Raw genomic sequence first — 17,203 nt, 5'->3', positions numbered from 1 at the left:
TAGGGAGGTTCATTTGGTTCTTTGCATCTTGGGAGTGTGCTGAGAGTTCATCTTGAGTCTCAGAGGATGCTGAACTTTGCCTTCTGAACAGAAGTACTAGAATTGTTAAGAGCATGGTGCTTCTTAGAGATGGACTAAAGGTGTTTTGTGTTGTAATGGATATGGGCCTTTGGGTGCAGGGGCAGAATCATAACATATGAAATGCCTTTCTGAAGAGCCCAGATGGTAAAAGAACAGGGCCTGGTTTATGGCCTGTTTTAGGAGTTTCTAGAAGCTTCAGGAGGTGGAGCCCAGCAGGAGTTATAATTTACTGTCTGTTTGTTAACCCTCATTAAAGCATCTTACCATTTTTACCTGATATCTATCTACTGACATTTCCAAAGTTTATTCATGTTATAATATGGGTCAGTGCTTTATTCCTTTTTTATGGTTATATAATGTCCACAGTATGGATTTCCAGGATTTATCCAGCATTTCCAGCATTCATCATCTGATGGGCGCTTGGGTCATTTGCTGTGAGGCATGCTGCCCAGAGTGTGCCCACACAAGTTTTTGTGTCATTCACAGACTTCAGGCTGTGAAGTCAAGTCTCCCTCACTTGAGCATGACTAGAGCTTCCCTTCATATTAAAAGCTTGTTCCCCTGGAGACAGGTCTCTAGAACTGACAGTTCTCTTTTGTTCAAAGCGTGGGAAGTGCAGCATCCCTTCCTCTGAGATGCCGCCCTCACTACTTAGGGGTCGCTTCTCTCCTGTATTCAGCATAGACTCCTGAGGTTTGGATATGCTATATGTCACACTGCATTTCACTAGGTTTCCTGGCAGCCTGTCTTTTGCATGATCAGGTTCATGTTCTGTCAGTGCTTCTCAGCTGTTTGAGCCCTCCTAGTTTTCTTCTCTTAGACTACAGCATTGTGAACATTTTATCTCACCAGTTTTCTTTGTGTTTTCACATCGTCTTTCTCTTGCTAACTCACATTGACTCATTTCCATTCCCTCCTACCCCCATGATTCATTTGTTTTTCCATGTGTGTATGCACATGCACACAATGCCACCTGCAGACTTGAGCTACTACATCCAGCTTTTTGTGCAGGCCTGGGGTCAGATGTGGACTGCCAGGCTTGCCTGACCGGCACTCTACCCACTGAGTCGTCTCCTTGGCCGCTGATTCTTCTTGATCTGCTTACTTCAGTCCCTGTCTACCCACACCTTTATTTCAGTTGCTGAATTCTCAGTTCCAGCTTCTCACTTCGTTAATCTGTATTCCTTCTATTTATTTGCTGAAATCGTTTTTAAAACCTTACACTTTTGTTCATTGAGGAACTTTTCATGGTGGCTGCTTTAAAACTACTGTATTGGCCTGTCACTACACAGAAATACCTGAGGCAGGATAATTTGTAAAGAAAAAGAATGCTTATTTTGGTTCATGGGATTGAGGTTCAATGTCCTAACAGCTCTGTTCATATTCTGGTGAGGGACTCCTGAGCTGCATCATGTTGTGGTGGAGAACTCAGGTCTATGTGTATCTTTATCTCGTCTTAAGAAACTACCAGGGTTCGATCATGGGACTCCATCCTAATGACTGAACCACTTTCCAAAGGCCTTACCTCTAAAGCCATCAATAGATTATCTACACTTTAACACTACTAACTTATGACTGGCATTTAGATTCTCACATGGGTTCTGGGAGAGGGGGAAAGGCCTATTTAGATCCTTGAGAGATAATCCTAACATCAGTGTCCTCTTGTATGAATGACAGGTGGTGATCCTGCATCATTCACATTGCCTCACCTGTCTCTAAGCCTCTCCTTAACATGCCGAGTGTAAGTGAGGGTGTAGTGAGACCACCAATAGCTAGACCACTCTACCTAGACCACTCCATAGGTAGAAAGAAAGGTTTATTGTGAAAATCAAACTTCCAGAGCTATCTCAGAATGGGAGGAGAACAGCAAAAAACTGGGAGAATCCTTGCCAGTTTTAAAGGGACAGATAGCAGTTGGGGGAGGTGTGTGAGCCAGAACATCCTGGGAGTTAGAGTAAGGGGAGGTGTGGTGTGGGTCGGAACATCCTGGAAGCTAGTGTGGGGACTTTAATCTGTTACAAGCTTGTTTGAGTTAACCAGGAACTAGATGCCCCTGCCAGAGGCAGTTGGCTGTCAGGGGCAGGTAAGGGAAGTGGTAGCTTTTCCCAACAAACAGAAACCCATTTACAAGGTTTCTGAGGAATGTTGAGTTCAGGCTTTTGTTTACCCACTAGCAGTTCTTCTGTTTACCTGGTCAGAGTCCAGCCTGAGCTAAGCCTGACTGTCTTTCAGGACACTGTCAGCAGCACTGCCATTTGGGGGTCTGCTGTGGACCTAACACCTAGTTATTTTGTTTATCCTGTAATTATTCTTTATATTTGTGTTACAGTGGCCTTATCCACACACAGAATTCTTTTTACTTACAGGGTAAATGGGCTTTACTGTGAGTATTGCACATACAGTGGGTATTCTGAGTACTGGCAAGACAGCTGAAGTCCTGCCCTCATGAAGCTTTCAGTCTGGTAGGAAAAGACAGAAGATCCTTTTGTAGAAGAAGTGATGTGCACTGAATATGAATGTCCCGATGGTCCTTGGCCGCTGGTGCTATTTTAAGAGGGTCTAGGAATTTGTGTGGAGAGAGAGGCCTAGCTGACAGAAGTAGGTCACAAAGGCAATTCCTTGGGAGTGCTTTGTCCCTGGCCTCTTTCCCCTTCTCTGTTCCCTATCGCCCATGAGGTTAAAAAGCCCTTCCATCAACATGATGTCTGCCCAAGCACATGAAGCGATGCAACTATGGACTGCACTTTCCAAGTCAAAATGAATCTTTTTTCAGTTTGTTTCTCTTAGATGTTTTGTCACAGAGATGAGAAAAGTCATATAATGAGTTTAGAGAATGAAGACAAATTGATTGGTGACTGAGTAAGGAGGTGATGTGAAATTTGATTCATTCTTGGAGTTTCCATCTCTTTTTAAATCCATCTGTTTTCAACTTTTTCTATTAGAATCTGCCATGATCTGAATTGTGTTCTACATAGTTTATAAACTGAAGCCCTGGTCTGAGGAGGTCACTGAACTTGGAGACTGGGTCTTTCAGCGGGAACTTAGGTAATGAGTTCACTGAGGTAGTCCTCTGGGAAGCCTGGCTGCTGTCCTTATAAGAAGAGAACAGACACACAGAGGGATGGCTGTGTGAGGACATGGGGAAGATGCTGGCTGCACGCTAAGGAGAGGCCTGAGGAACAGCCAGCTGCTGGCACCTGACTCTCTGACTTCAGCCTCTAGGACTTTGATGAATAACTTTCTGTTGTTTACACCCTTCTCTGTGGTGTTGCTATGGCAACCAGAACTGCCCTGAGCATATTAATCAGCTGTGTAAATTCCCAGCATGTGTCTGCATCTGTTTCTAATGCTTGATCTCTCTTCACATCTCCTCTTCTTTTTAAAGATCTGTTTTGTTTTTTTTTTCTGTTATATTTGTTGTATTTTATGTATGCCTGTGCGCCTCCTGCACACAGTGTCTACTCTGGAGGCCAGAGAAGGCATCTGATTATCTGGAACTGGAGCTGTATGTGTTTGTGAGCTGCCATGTGAGTGTCAGGAACTGAACCCAGGTACTCTGCAAGAGCTTAACGGCTGAGCCGTATCGCCAGCCCCATGTTTTTCTTCTTATTTGAGACCAGCAGAGGATTGCACTGGGAACAGGTGTGCCCTAGTAAACTATGGCATATTAAAGAACTTGAGGTAAGGGGAAATTTTCAAAAGTAAAGTGAAGGTTATGTAAGATCTTGTGAAACAATACCTTGTCTACAAGGATCAATAAAGTGACGGCAATCCAAGGTTGAGCATTCTGCTGGCAGGCTGACCCTGTAGAAGTACAGGGCAAGGCTACAGTGACCTCACTGCAAAACTGGTCCCTGCAGCCTGTCGTGAATAGCTCTTGATATTAGGCATACCGTCATGAGAACCTCTCCTTCATACCATTCTAGCTTCTTTGATTAATTGTGTTTGGGATTGGCAGCTCAACACAGTACTCTATTTTGATTCTGACAGCTTTTGTATTGGGTAACAGGAACTGAGGGAAATAGGCCTTTACACTGAGATTTTTCTGTTAATCTAGGTGGGATTTGGGTTGTGCCTAGTGTTGGGGCTCTTGTTTTTTCTCCCCTGTTGCCTTTTGGGCTTCATGGGACTTCTTCCTGAGATGAGATATATATGTTTTGGTGTTCTCTGAGCCATAGACCCCATTACAGTTGCTAGGCGTGTGAAGTATGGTGTGGGAGAGGAGCAGAAATGTTCTGTCAAAAGACAAAATCTCAATCTTAGTGGCATGTGTCTCTGGGCTGTAACTGTCACTAACATTTCTCCTTTAGGTAAGTCAGGCTGTCCTTTCCTCAGGTGTGATCAGGCCCTGGAATACTTTTCCTAAGGACCAGTTTTGCTAGGTAGAGCACCCAGGGTAAGCTGTGTGGTGGGGCCTTCCTTTCTCCCTGCCACAGCTTCTAGATCATCATGACAACATCATCATGACAACCTGGTGAGATCCCTAAGGCAAACCCAGTCCTAAGATCATGACCCCCAGGAGGTCCCCATGGACCCAAGTGTTTCTTTTTCCGGGAAGTACATCTCATGGGCTCCAGCTTTCATAGTGACGGGTACACTGAATTCCAGCCTATCATGACCAAAAGATCACTGATTTTGTTGTGAGGATAGAGAGATAGTTTTCAGGTGCTGTGCATGTCACTGATGAACTGCTCAGCTGGACTTTGGAAGACAGGCATTTGAAACAGGGTAAAAATGTGCTGGGTGAAAAGACAGAGGCTTTGGAGACATCAAGGGCAAGCCAGTGTTCCTAGTGTTCAGAAAGGACAGCACACAGCGTGAGGAAGCCGTGGGGTAGCAGGAAAGCTGGTTGGGCAAGGCTTCTTCTGCCATACGCAGGCTGTGCTTTTGTCTCGAGTGTGAAGCAGAGAGGAGTGCATTCTGATTTTCATTTAGAAAGTATCATTCTTGCCACAGGAAGATATGGGAGTGGAAGTGTTAAATGAGAAGGCCTCTGCAGCTCACTGAGTGAAGGAGCTTCACCTGGGGTGTAGTCATTGTGGGCTTAGGGTGTGCTGGAAGGAAGAGCAGGCAAGATTTCTGATGGGTGAGAGAGTCAATACCCACATCTCTGTGTTTGGGTGTCTGGGGAGGGGCATGGGAACTGTGACTTGGACTTTGATGCTGTGCCAGCAGATGTGGCATCAGACACCGAAGGTAAGCTTTGTAGCTAGTTTGTCAGTAGGAAAGCCAGAACTCATAGAGAGGAGAATTAGAGAAACAAAGATGAGCCTCACTGGTGAGCACATGGGATTTGAAGACATGCCATGGGTGAGGTCACCTGAGGAGAAAAGGGGGGAGAAGGATGTCAGGACAGACGCAAGTGCTTGGAAGAGGACCATTGAAGAAGATATGCTATGGAAGCCATGGAACAGGTCTTCGGAGATTGGCGGGGGCGGGGGGTGAGGGGTTATCTGTGTTAGAGCACTAACAATGATGAGCAGTGACAATGTAGAGGTCAATGGTGACCTTGAGAGGTGCCACCTCAGGAACTGATGAGATGAGTGTGACTGCAAGCTAAAGGAACATTGTCGGGTAAAGCAGGGATGTTAGCAACTGCAGCCAATCCCCAGAGTCTTCTGGAGGGGAGCAAAAGGCAGGCATGGTCTGGACATGAATGTTCCCTGAAGTTTGGAAGCACAAGGCTCAGGCTGCTGCTGGAACAGACTACATTCTCAGGTGTTCCTTGGAGGTGGCCAGTGACTCTGTACAGGTGTGCCTGAGAGCTTGGCCATTGTCTGGAAATCCTAGTGGGAACAAGTTACGATGCAATTGAAACAAATGGCCTTGTATAGGTGAGAGGGAAGGCCTGCTGGATTGTTTAGAATAGTTTCAATCATTAAACACATTGGATGGTTGAAAAAGAATTGTAAACTATTACTAATGTGTGGACGGACAGAGAGGATTTTTTTTTTTTGGTGATTGTGAAGAATTTTTATTACACATTCATTGCATATTCTCAATTAAGTTATATTACATGTGATTTGGAATATGAAATCTAATATACAGAATATATGCATAGAAATAGGATTCTCATTAAAGTAATTCATGTTTTATTTAAAAGCTTTGTACAAATTCATTTATTATTTCCGTATTAGAGCCCTGCTGATCCCTCTCAAATGCCTTGTGGACACTGCTTCTTGCTTTGTCTGGGTATTGTAACTAATCGACTCAGCTTTCCCCATGACAGCCTTCCTAAGAAACATTTGTCAGCATTGCTTGTTGACTCCTGTAACAAAGGAAAAGACTCTTCTATCATCCTGCCATCCAGGACAGTCAAAGCTTGGTTCAGATTAACATTCATTTTTTTGTATTATTATTGCTGCTATTATTCAGATCTGAGTCTTAAATTATTTCCTTTCCTCCCAGTTTCTTATTTCGGCTAATAATTTTCTCATTTTGTATAATATTCTATTCTTCTTCTTATTATTATTGTGTGTTGTTATATGTACATACATCTGTATGTGTGGAGGATAGGTATCAACCTTAAATTGAGACAGGGTTTCTCTCTGGAAGCAGAAGCTCACCAGTTAGGCTAGGCAGGCTGGATACCCAGCAAGCCCCGGAGATGATCTGTCTCTGCCTCTCAGGTCCTGGGAATACCGGTATGTGCTATTAGGCCTGGCTCACACAGTCTGGTTTCCTACATGTTTATTATCGATCTAACCTTATATTCTTCCCTTATTCGAGTCTCCTCTGAAGATGCTTCTTTATCCCCAGTGTGTCCATAGTTTCCTGTTCCCACCGCAGCCCTCTCTCCCCCCTCCCCCCTCCCCCGAGTCTCGTCTCAGCTGCTTCTGTGCCAAGGGTTCTCCTCTTCCTCCTGTCTGCTTCCCCTTGCTTTGTTGGCTTGTCTTGGAGAATGAGTGTGTGGAAGAGCAGAGGAGATCCTTTGTATCTGAGATGCTTTTGTTTTCCTTTCACCTATCTATGGGCATAGATTCTAGGATGAAGACATTTCATTCTGTTCTAACATCCAGTGCTACACAGAAGTTTTGGCGTTTTTGTTTTTGTTGCTTTGGTTTTCAGAGTCAGAGACAGGTCTGACTATGGAGTCTTTGTACCTGATTTGTTTTTAGATACTTGTACAGTCTTCTCTATTTCATTATTGTTATTTTTTATATTTTTTAAGCTAGTAAGAAAGTTATGGCTTTCATTATGATATCTTCATACACTGTGCTGTTGTACTTTGTTCCAGTTTATCTCATCCTCTGTGTTTCATTTTCTGAACTCCTGTATTTTGTGCATCTTTTATCAATTTGTCTGAAAAATTAAAGTGCTCTTTCAGTTTGCAAATGCGTACCCTTCATTTCTGAGAGGCTTCTCTCAGCTATCGGATCACTGCACGGTGGTGATGTCTTTGCTAACTGGTTTTCTCGCTGTGGTAGCTGTTCTTTGGAGCTTGGACTGCCTGTCCCCATCTTTGTCCATCTGTCTGTCAGCACTGCTTATGAGTGTTCCTCAACTCCATTTTCCATACTTCCTGTTGAAGTTTTTATTTCTGTGATCATGCTTGAATTTCTAAAGTTTCTGGTTTGGGAACATCTATCTCAGTGGATGGTAGGACTTATCTCTTCAAGAGAGGTGTTGGGATAATTTAGAAAGGATTCTTCTTACAGCAGCTCTCTCCTTTGCCCTCCAGTTGTCCAGGAAGGGCAGGACTGGGGAGCTGACTCAGGGTCTAGTAGCCGCGGATGTTTTATTTTATAAAATAAGGATGATTCATGTTGTAATCTATATAAAGTAGCATCCTTGAATTGTCTGCTTCTGGATTCTGAAACCCTCCTCACTTATTTCCAGGTCAATCCCTTGGTAATCCCTTGCTGCCTTAAGAACTGTGAATCTAGGTTCTGTCAGTGGAGCCAGAAGACCTTGACTGTCTTTTTTAACAGGCCATGTCTTACCTTTCCAATAAGCTCAAGAATGGCTTGTTGGTTTTTTAAAAAAGTTATTTGTTTATTTCTTTGTTTATTTTACATGCATGAGTGTTTGCTGCATACGTGTCTATGCACTATATGTATGCCTGGTGCCTGTAGAGGCTGGAGCCCCTGAAACTAGAGTTATAGACATTGTTAGCCACCATATGGGTGCTGGGAATTGAACCCAGGTCATTTAGAAGAGCAACTAGTGTTCTTAACTGCTGAGCTAACTCTTTAGCCCTTGGTTTGTTGACTTTTATAAAAATAATTATGGGGATTTTGATTGGAATTACATTGAGTATGAGTATGTAGGTAAAATTGAAGAAGTTTGACATTGTAAGCGTCTTGAGACATCTTGTCCATAAATGTCCTTTGTTTGTTTTGTTTTAAATGTATTTCTAGTGCATTTTAATGTGAATTGGTGTTTTGCCTGCATGTATATTTTTGTGAGGGTGTCAGATCTTGGAGTTACAGACAATTGTGAACTGCCATGCGAGTGTTGGGAATTGAATGGGGGTCCTCTGGAAGAGCAGTCAATGCCTTCCATAAATGTTCTTATGGCCTAGCTAGATCTTAGTTGTGCTGGAGGCTTGGTCCTTAGTAGAGGGTACCATGAAATGAAGGAAACTTAAGAGATGGGCACTAGTTGAACGAAGTGGGTCACTTCAAGGAGCTTGAGTTTTGAAGGGGACTGTAGACCTTTAGTCCCTTCTTCCTCCCTTCATTTTCTGTTCAGTGTGAGGTAAGCTGCTTTTCCTACCATGCACTTTTACTGTGAAGTTCGGTCTCATTATAAGTCTTGAAGCAACCAGACAAAGCAGCCATGAGCCTTGTGTGAGTTGCTGCTGAGTGGAAAGCTAGTCTCAACATAGGGCATGTCTTCATTTCATAATCTCCAGTCCTTACTTTAGTGTCAGATGGGTTTTACCTTTTCAAGCTCCCAAACATTCTATACAACTTTGTGCTCATAACTTTTTTGTCATCATTAATGGTCCTTAAAAAAAATTGGCTTGCAATTTTTTTGTCAATGTGTAGATAAAACTAATTTTTATGTGCTGACCTTGTAATCCTGAAACCTTGTAAAACTCAGTTCCAGTGGCTTTTTGCATATTATTTGAGAAGTTCTGTGCAGGTAATCACACTGTGTAGGAACAAAGACAGTTTTAGTTCTTCCTTTCAATCTGTATGTCTCTGTATTGCAGGGACTAAAGTCTCAGATATGATTTGGATGGAAGTTGTAAGGATGGTGTCCTGTGTCTTAGAGAAGCATTTGTTCCACCAATGTCTGTGATATTGGCCTCCTGGTGTTTGTAGATGCCCTCATATGGTTCAGAGTATTTCATTCTGTTCTTCATTTGCCAAGAGTTTTTATAATATGCACAAATATTATATTTACCAAAGGACTTGTCAGGGTCTAGGTGAAAATCCAATATTCCTTAACCTGTGTTATGATAAGAAATATTGGCATAATCTACTCATTTAGTCTTCCCAGAGTATGAATGCATATTAATTTTAAAGTATTGTCTTTATATATTCCTGGATCTGATTTGCTAATGTTTTGTTCATGATTTTCACAAAAGATACGGCTCTGTTATTATAAGATGTTTGTGTGGTTTGGGCATCAGGATAATTCTGGCCTCATTTTAGAAAATTGAGATTTGTTCCTTCCATTTTCTGAAAGTCTTTTGTAAAATGTGTGTGTGTGGTAGGGGTTCGTGTGCATGAGTGCAATATCGACAAAGGCCAGGGGGTGTTGGATCCTCTGGAGTGTAGGTACAGGTGGCTGAGAACCACATGATGTGGGCACTGAGAACAGAACTTGACTCCTAGAAAAGCATCAGACGCTATTAAGTGCTAAGCCATCTCTCCAGCTCCATCTGCTTTCTAGAAGTCTTCTGTAGAACTACTATTTCTTCTTTTAAAATGTGTGATAGAACTTATAAATGAGACATCTGGATTTTTATTCATTGTTTAAACATTGTAAACTTCAAATTCAATTTCCTTAGTAGATGTAGGACTAATTTAGGTTATTCAACCTAAAGAAAAAAATTACTGAACTTTGAAAGTACATTCATTCCAGTTTTAAAATTATGGACATAAAATTGTTAATGTCTCTTTTTGTTCTTTTACCATCTGTAGGATGTGTAGTTAAGGCCACTCTCTTATTCTTGATACTCCTTATTTCTGACCTCTCCCCTTTCCCACTAGTCTTGACTAGAGTTTCACTAGTCTTAGGAATTATTTTTAAAAGGGCTATACTTTGTTTTTATCGATTTTTTTTCCTCCTGAATTTTACTTATTTATATTTTTGTTGTTCATTTGGTGGCTTTTGAGGTAAGAAATCCATTGTGTATTGCTGCTGTTAATTTAATGGTAGGGTCTAATAATGTTTATTATTAGCCCTATAGTTATTACAGCAGTATTATATCATAATCAGTAAAAACACAAACACTTGTTAGATTTTAGATTTTCCTTATTTCTCCTTGGGCTGAACACATAAATCCACCTATGCTATCCCAATATCTCCCAACCCCCATCCCATGCCTACTCACCCAATATCCCAAGATAGTTGCTTATGTTTTTCATCTGGGCAGTTCCTTTGCATGCCATTCCCAGAGTCCTTCTCCCTGCCTGCATGGTTCCTTCCATGCTAATCCATCCCGGCTCCCTTCTTCCTTCTGTACTGTCTCCTTCCCAAGATCTTCCCTGTCCTCAAAGCCCTCGAACCTTAGCCACACCTACCCCATTTGCCCTGGCTATGTATGTTGGCTTTTTATTGTTCAAACAGGAATAAGTTTTTAGACAAGGTTATAAACATTATTTTGGGGTATGTGAGTGTCTGCTTGTTTGGGCAGCAACCAGGTCTTGGGGGCCAATAGTTAGCATTAGAATATATAGCACCAGTCCAACCCCCAGTAGTGTATATCTCAGGCTGTCCTAGAATTCAAGGCTCAGCTTTGCCTGGAACTCACTGTGGTCCTCCTGCCTTAGCACTACAGTTGCAGGCACTGAGCTACCATGCCCAGCATTATATCTCAACTGTACTGATGTATGCACATATCTTTATTATTTTTCCTTTTGCATGTTTTGGTTTAGCTTTTTTCCCCTCCATTTTTAAAGTTTAAATCAAAGATAATTAGAAATCATTCTATTTTTGATGCTTATTCTTAAAAGTGTAGTGTTTGGAAAATTTTAAGGCTGTCTTTATGTTCTTGGTTATAAAACTCTATTTTCAACTTTTTTGCCTATGATCACAAAATATACTTAGAAGTTCAATTATTATTATTTTCTTTTTTTTGAGATTTGTTCTGTGGCCCTGAACAGTTTCTATTTGTGCTCTTCCATAGGCCCTAAGGAGGAATCTCTTATGCTAATTTTGGGTGTTGTGTCATCTAAATGGCCAGGAAGGTAGAATGGTAGCATTGTTTAGAAATTCTATCTCTTGCCAGGCATGCCTTTAGTCCCAGCACTCAGGAGCCAGAGGCAGGAGGCTCTGTGAGTTTGAGGACAGCCTGGTCTATGAAATGAGTTCCATGGCAGCCAGGGCTTTCTATCTCATTTTTTGTTTTTTTTCATCTTTAAAAAAATTAGTGATATGAATAGTGTTAAAGTTCCCAGCTCTGATTGCGAATGTTGATTTTCCCTGGGCACTCTGCCCTACTGCCTTATCTCTGGACACTCTGTTGTTAAGTACTATATATTTAATACTGTTTTATCTCTGGGTGCATTGATCTCTTAATCATTCAGTGTCCCTCTTCATTCCTGATACTTATTGTTCTGATAAATACAAATAAAAGACTATGATAGTAGCATAGGCACCATTGCATTCTTAGTGTTTATACGACATAATTTTGTTACTTAAACATTGTATATTGTTTTTTTGTTTGTTTGTTTGTTTGTTTGTTGTTTTTTTGAGACAGGCTCACATCCTGTACCCAGGCTGGGCTAGGATTTGTGTCAGTCCTGCCTCAGGCTTCTCAGAGCTGTTTTTTTACAGGTGAGGCTCCAGCTCTGTTGGCTCCTATATTCATCTCTAGAAAGCATCTAGAGACTTGAAGAAAACACATGCAGAGTGTTTTCTGTCTCTTGTGCTCATGCAGTTTAAAAAAAAAAAAAAGAGTCTTTATTTCTGTGTGTGTGTGTGTGCTTGCTTTTCTGTATGTGCAGTGCCCATGGAGGCCATAAGAGGGCATCTAGCCCCGTATTGTTTCTCTTAATGTGACTATTTCTCAACAATTAAGAATACCTACTACACTTGCAAAAACCTGAGGTCAGTTCCCACTACCCGTATCAGGTGGCTCACAACAGCCTTTAATGCTGCTCTAGGGGATCTGACACCTTTTCTGGCCCATGTGGGCACTGCACGCACATATACATAAAAATAAAATCCTATACACACACACACACACACACACACACACACACACACACATACACACACATGCATGCACGCACGCAGACGACTTTGTGCTCATAAACGTACTGTCCAATCTTAAAAGAGAGAGAGAGATCATTAAGAATTATTACAGAGGCAGGTGGATGTCTGTAAGTTTGAGGCCAGCATGGTCTATAAAGCAAGTCCAGGATAGCCGGGGCTCTGTTACACATAGATGCCCTGTCTCAAAAAAGACAAAACAAAAGGATAATTACAAGAGATCACTATAGAAACGCAGACAGGAAGAAGGAACATTGGGCAGCTGATGACCACTGGGGCAGAGCAGTCACTGTTCTTCAGATGTAGCCTCTGATAGGTGGCCATGCTCCAGGGCATGGATCCATCTCTGCACAAACTGCACAAAGCTCTTTTCTAGTGAGTTTAGAAAAGAGCACATGAAGTTGGAAGGAAAGGTAGTGATGGCAGGTTATGGGAGGAAGGGAAGGGGAAGGAGCTGGAGGTAGATTTGATCAAAATACATCTATGAGAAATACATGAAGGGATCTCAAACCTATTTATTTCCTCCTATTTGTCTGATATAGACTGTTTTAATATTCTATTTTATTTGTATTATTGGATTGTCACATTGAATTTGTTTTTGTTTTAGTATTTGCCTTAGAGTTTGTAATATTTAATCAGAGTATACTTTTATGAGGCTGATAACTCAGTGGTGAAGAGCACTCGCTCTAGCAGAGGGCCTAGCTTCAGTTCCCGGCATCCACACACGATGGCTCAAAATTATCTGTAACTCCAATTCTAGGGGATCCAGTGCCTTTTTACAGCTTCCATGGGTATTGCATACATGTGGTACACATACATTTGTGCAAATACACACTTACACTGATTGTCACAGTAGTTAGTAGCTTTTTGTTTGTTTTTTGTTGTTGTAGTTTTTGATTGAATATGGGGTATGGCATAATCCAATAGAGCAGGGTCAGGCATTTCTATTTCGGGTCTCATAGTGAACATTTTGAACTTTGGGGGCCACGTGTGTCCCTTAAATGTGTTATTTTTGTGTACTTCTTTAAAAAAAAATTTGAACCCAGGCTGAAGTGACGCTTTGTGATTAAGAACATATGCTGCTCTTTGAGAGGAGTCACGTTTAATTTCTAGCACCTGTGTTAGGTGGCTCACAAACTCCTGTAACTCCAGATTTTAAGGGTATTCAACACCCTCTTCTAGCTCCCAAGGGCACCTGTGCTCACATGCACATACCCACAGACAGACACACATAACTAAATATAAAACACGTCTTTAAAAATAATGAAGCGAACATACTACATGGCAGGCTATGGAGTGCCCCAGGCTTTGGAGCTTGGGCACCCCTTCTGAGGGGTGGCAGGGAGACCACCCCTGAGAACAAGGTAGGGAGACCTTGCATTTCCACTGGGGAACGCCACGCTTCCTGTTCTCCTGGGGTAGCAATTGGGAGCAGGGCTTTGGATTTGTTTTCAGGTTTGCTAGATATTCTGCTAACTGGAGTCAAATTTCTCTAGCCCTTCCTTCAGCTCTGAGGAGGGCTGCATTGCTAGTCTGTAGCTTCGGCTGTTGACCTTCCCTGTCTTAGGGGCTCTCATTCTGTCCTTGGCCCTGGTGTAGTTACCAGGTATTTGTGGGGCTCTGGCAAATCATGGTAGAAGAGTATTCCATTGCTACTGTCTCCTTGTGCCTAGTGTGGGGCTTTCTCTTGTAATATTGGCCTTTTCCTTAGCAGCCACCCTACCTTGTATCTTCACAGCTCTTACCTCTCTTCTAGAATAGGAAGATTCCAGTGGTCTGGGTGTAGGATGGCTCTGTGTCCCTCCCTTAATGAAGAACAGGTTTTATTTTAGCCTTCCCATACCACAATCCCCACTTTTGTTCTACAAGACAAGTCACTGGTCTAGGCTAAGGGAGTAGTGTTCAGCCCCACTGACTTTTTGAAAGATCCTCTTAAGTAAGCGTACCACTAAGAAAGAGGTGCTGGCTGTATGCATGGCTCCTGTTACAAGTCCTCAGCCCATAGTGTATCCACCAGAGAGGAATGGTTAGGGTTTATCCTGGTTAAAGATTATAGCTTTGACTTAGGCTATTATTTTCGTCTATTTTTCAGTGGCTATTATAAGCAGGGTTACCAGGTTCTATACCTCCTGAGGGACATCCAAATGGAAAGTAATTAAGTATATTGTGGATCTTATGCCATGCATGTGGTGGTTTGAATGAGAATGGCCTTCATAGGCTCATACATTTGATTCCCAGACGGTAGACGGGAAAAGATTAGGAGGTGTGACCTTGTTGGAAGAGGTTTATTTGTTTATTTATTTATTATTATTATTATTATTATTTTGAAGTTTCTAAAGCTGATGCCAGGGCCAGTTTCTCGTTCTCTGCCTCCATCTTGTGAATAAGAAGCGAGCTCTCAGCTACTGCTCCAGCACCATGCATGCCTGTCTGCTATGCTCCCCGCCATGGTGATCATGGACTAACGCTCTGCAACTATAGACAAGCTTTCTTTTATAAGCAGCCTTCACACTAATAGAATGGTAACAAAGACACTTTAATATTGTCCATCTCAAAGGCCCTGGGAAGACACTGTTTATGTTGTTGCAGAGGGATTTGCCACAGATGGAGTAAACATGAGAGGTGGTACCTTCTCAAGCAATCATAGAGGCAGACAGTCCAGCAAAACACGGGAAACCCCATGTTAGTCATCTCTGCATAACTGTGATTATTGTCTCAAAAGGAAGAAGGGGTTTTGGCTCATGGTCTGAAATGTTTCAGTCTTTGGTCAGTTCACCTTGTTGCTTTGGGCTGTGACAGCAGGATATGTCTGTTTACCACATAGCAGCTCAGAAGCAAGGAGACAAAGGACTAGTGTTCCAGTATCCCCTTCGAGAGCATATCCCTTGTGACTTAGCTTTTCCCCATTAAGTACCATACCTGAAAGTGTTCACTACCTCCCAAGAACACCCTAGGCTAACAACTAAGTCTTTCACATGGGAACCTTAGAGGAAACATCCAACCCCTGATGTTTCTAAATTAGTAAGTTTTGTTTTAAGATTTATTTTATTTTTGCACACCTTTATCAATTACAGCACTTGGAAGGAGGCAGAGGCAGGTGGATCTCTTTGAGTTTGAGGCCAGCCTGGTCTACAGAATGAGTTCCAGGACAGCCAGGGCTACACAGAGAGCCCTGTCTCAACAAAAAACAAAACAGTTATTTTATGTGTAGTAATATTTTGCCTTTGTATGTATGTGTATGTACCACATATGTGCCTGGTGCCCATGGAGGTCAGAGAAAGGTATTGGATCCCTTGGAACTGGAGTTATGGATGGTTGTGAACCAACATGTTGGTTCTGGGAATTGAACCTGGGTGCTTGGAAAAGCAAGTGCTCTTAACTGCTGAGTTCTCTCTCTGGCCTCTGGTGTTTTGCAGAGGGCTGTTTACTAAAGGTGGTGGTCACTGTGTTCAGTCACAGACATTTCGAGGTAGGCTTCTGTTTCTGGGTCAGCCCACAGCTTTCTCATCTTAAAATCAAAGCTTCCTGAAGAGGCTTTGATTTCAACCAGCCGTGTCTCCTCTCCCCAGACCCAGATGCAGAAGTGTGCTCTCATGCCTTGCGGCTCATCCAGTCTGTGGTTCTTGAACCAGAAGTCTTCTCCAAGATGGCCTCGGAGCTCCGGAGCTCTTTACCCCTGCAGCGCATCCTGGCCCTGTCCAAGAGCCGCAACTCTCACCTGAAGACTGCTGCCCAGGAGCTCCTGGAAGACCTCCGTCCCCTGGACTGTGGTGTTTAGGTGTGCTTGACCACCAGGGGCTTGGTGAAAATGCCAGTGGTCCTTCCTCTCCCCAGGCCCTCAACTTTGTGTTCAAAGCTAGATGTCACTGTAGGTCATGTGTTAGAGATTGCAAGCCTTGACTGACTATAGAGATGGACAGGATGGGTAAGCATCCTGCCTCTCCCTCCTGGGGGTGACACTTGATAGATAGCTGATTAATCTTGCCAGAGCAGTGAACACAGCAGGGTACATTCTCCAGAAGGGTCCCCTCTGAACATCAGGGAACTCTTCCAGAGTTTTCTCAGAGTATCTTCTTGCTGCCCTGGAGGCTGCCCACACTAGTTTTGTCACTCTAAAGATGGGAGTTTAGATCACCATTTACCATGTGGTCAGTGTTTCCCAGAAGCATTTGTGTGATAACCCATCCTCTTTTTCTGGTAACTATAACCCCACTACACAGGCTTACCTTCGTAATCCTTTGGTGAACCTATTCTTTCACGTGTTTTTGGATATTTGAGCTTTGTTTTGGTGCTTCTTTTATTTTTTAATAAAGTTGAGTCAATATTAACTATCACATTCTGAAATATAATCTTGGGGTTAGGAAGTTAGTGTCCTTTGTACATTAATAATGTTATTTGTTTAGCAAAACAACTTTCTTTACTTTGTTCTAGCCCTTTGACTGTGAACTTAAGCAAGTATTCCCATACTTGCAAATGGCCTCAAGATGAGAAATATGAGATTAAATTCCATTAAGTGGTCCATCTGCCTCTGCAGTGTGTGTGTGTGTGTGTGTGTGTGCGCGAGCAAGTGCTCTCGCGTGCGTACGTGTGTGTAGACTCCTGTTCTGTGCAGCCATCACACTACCTAGCTTATGTTCTAAGATACTGGCAGAGGACAAAAGAGAACATTGCACCCGTCACAGATAGTAAAACTTATGAGATAATTCCATTTAAGTCAGCACACACTGTC

At 42.5% G+C, this 17,203-nt stretch overlaps 1 protein-coding gene across 1 annotated transcript in view; it reads left to right on the top strand.

Annotated features, from left to right (window-relative positions):
- The window catches only part of Hsf2bp (heat shock transcription factor 2 binding protein), an 83,281-nt gene extending 66,315 nt beyond the window's left edge, over positions 1–16,966 (top strand). The window contains exon 8 of the mRNA XM_060369231.1: positions 16,044–16,966. Coding sequence (XP_060225214.1) covers positions 16,044–16,252 — 209 coding nt within the window. The 3' untranslated portion in view covers positions 16,253–16,966. The remainder of the gene's footprint in view (positions 1–16,043) is intronic.
- The last annotated feature ends 237 nt before the right edge of the window (positions 16,967–17,203 follow it).

Source organism: Meriones unguiculatus, chromosome 16 (genome assembly GCF_030254825.1).
Source record: "Meriones unguiculatus strain TT.TT164.6M chromosome 16, Bangor_MerUng_6.1, whole genome shotgun sequence".
Taxonomy (NCBI): domain Eukaryota; kingdom Metazoa; phylum Chordata; class Mammalia; order Rodentia; family Muridae; genus Meriones; species Meriones unguiculatus.
The sequence above is the reverse complement of the archived record's forward strand: the minus strand, read 5'-3'. Positions and strand labels throughout refer to the sequence as shown.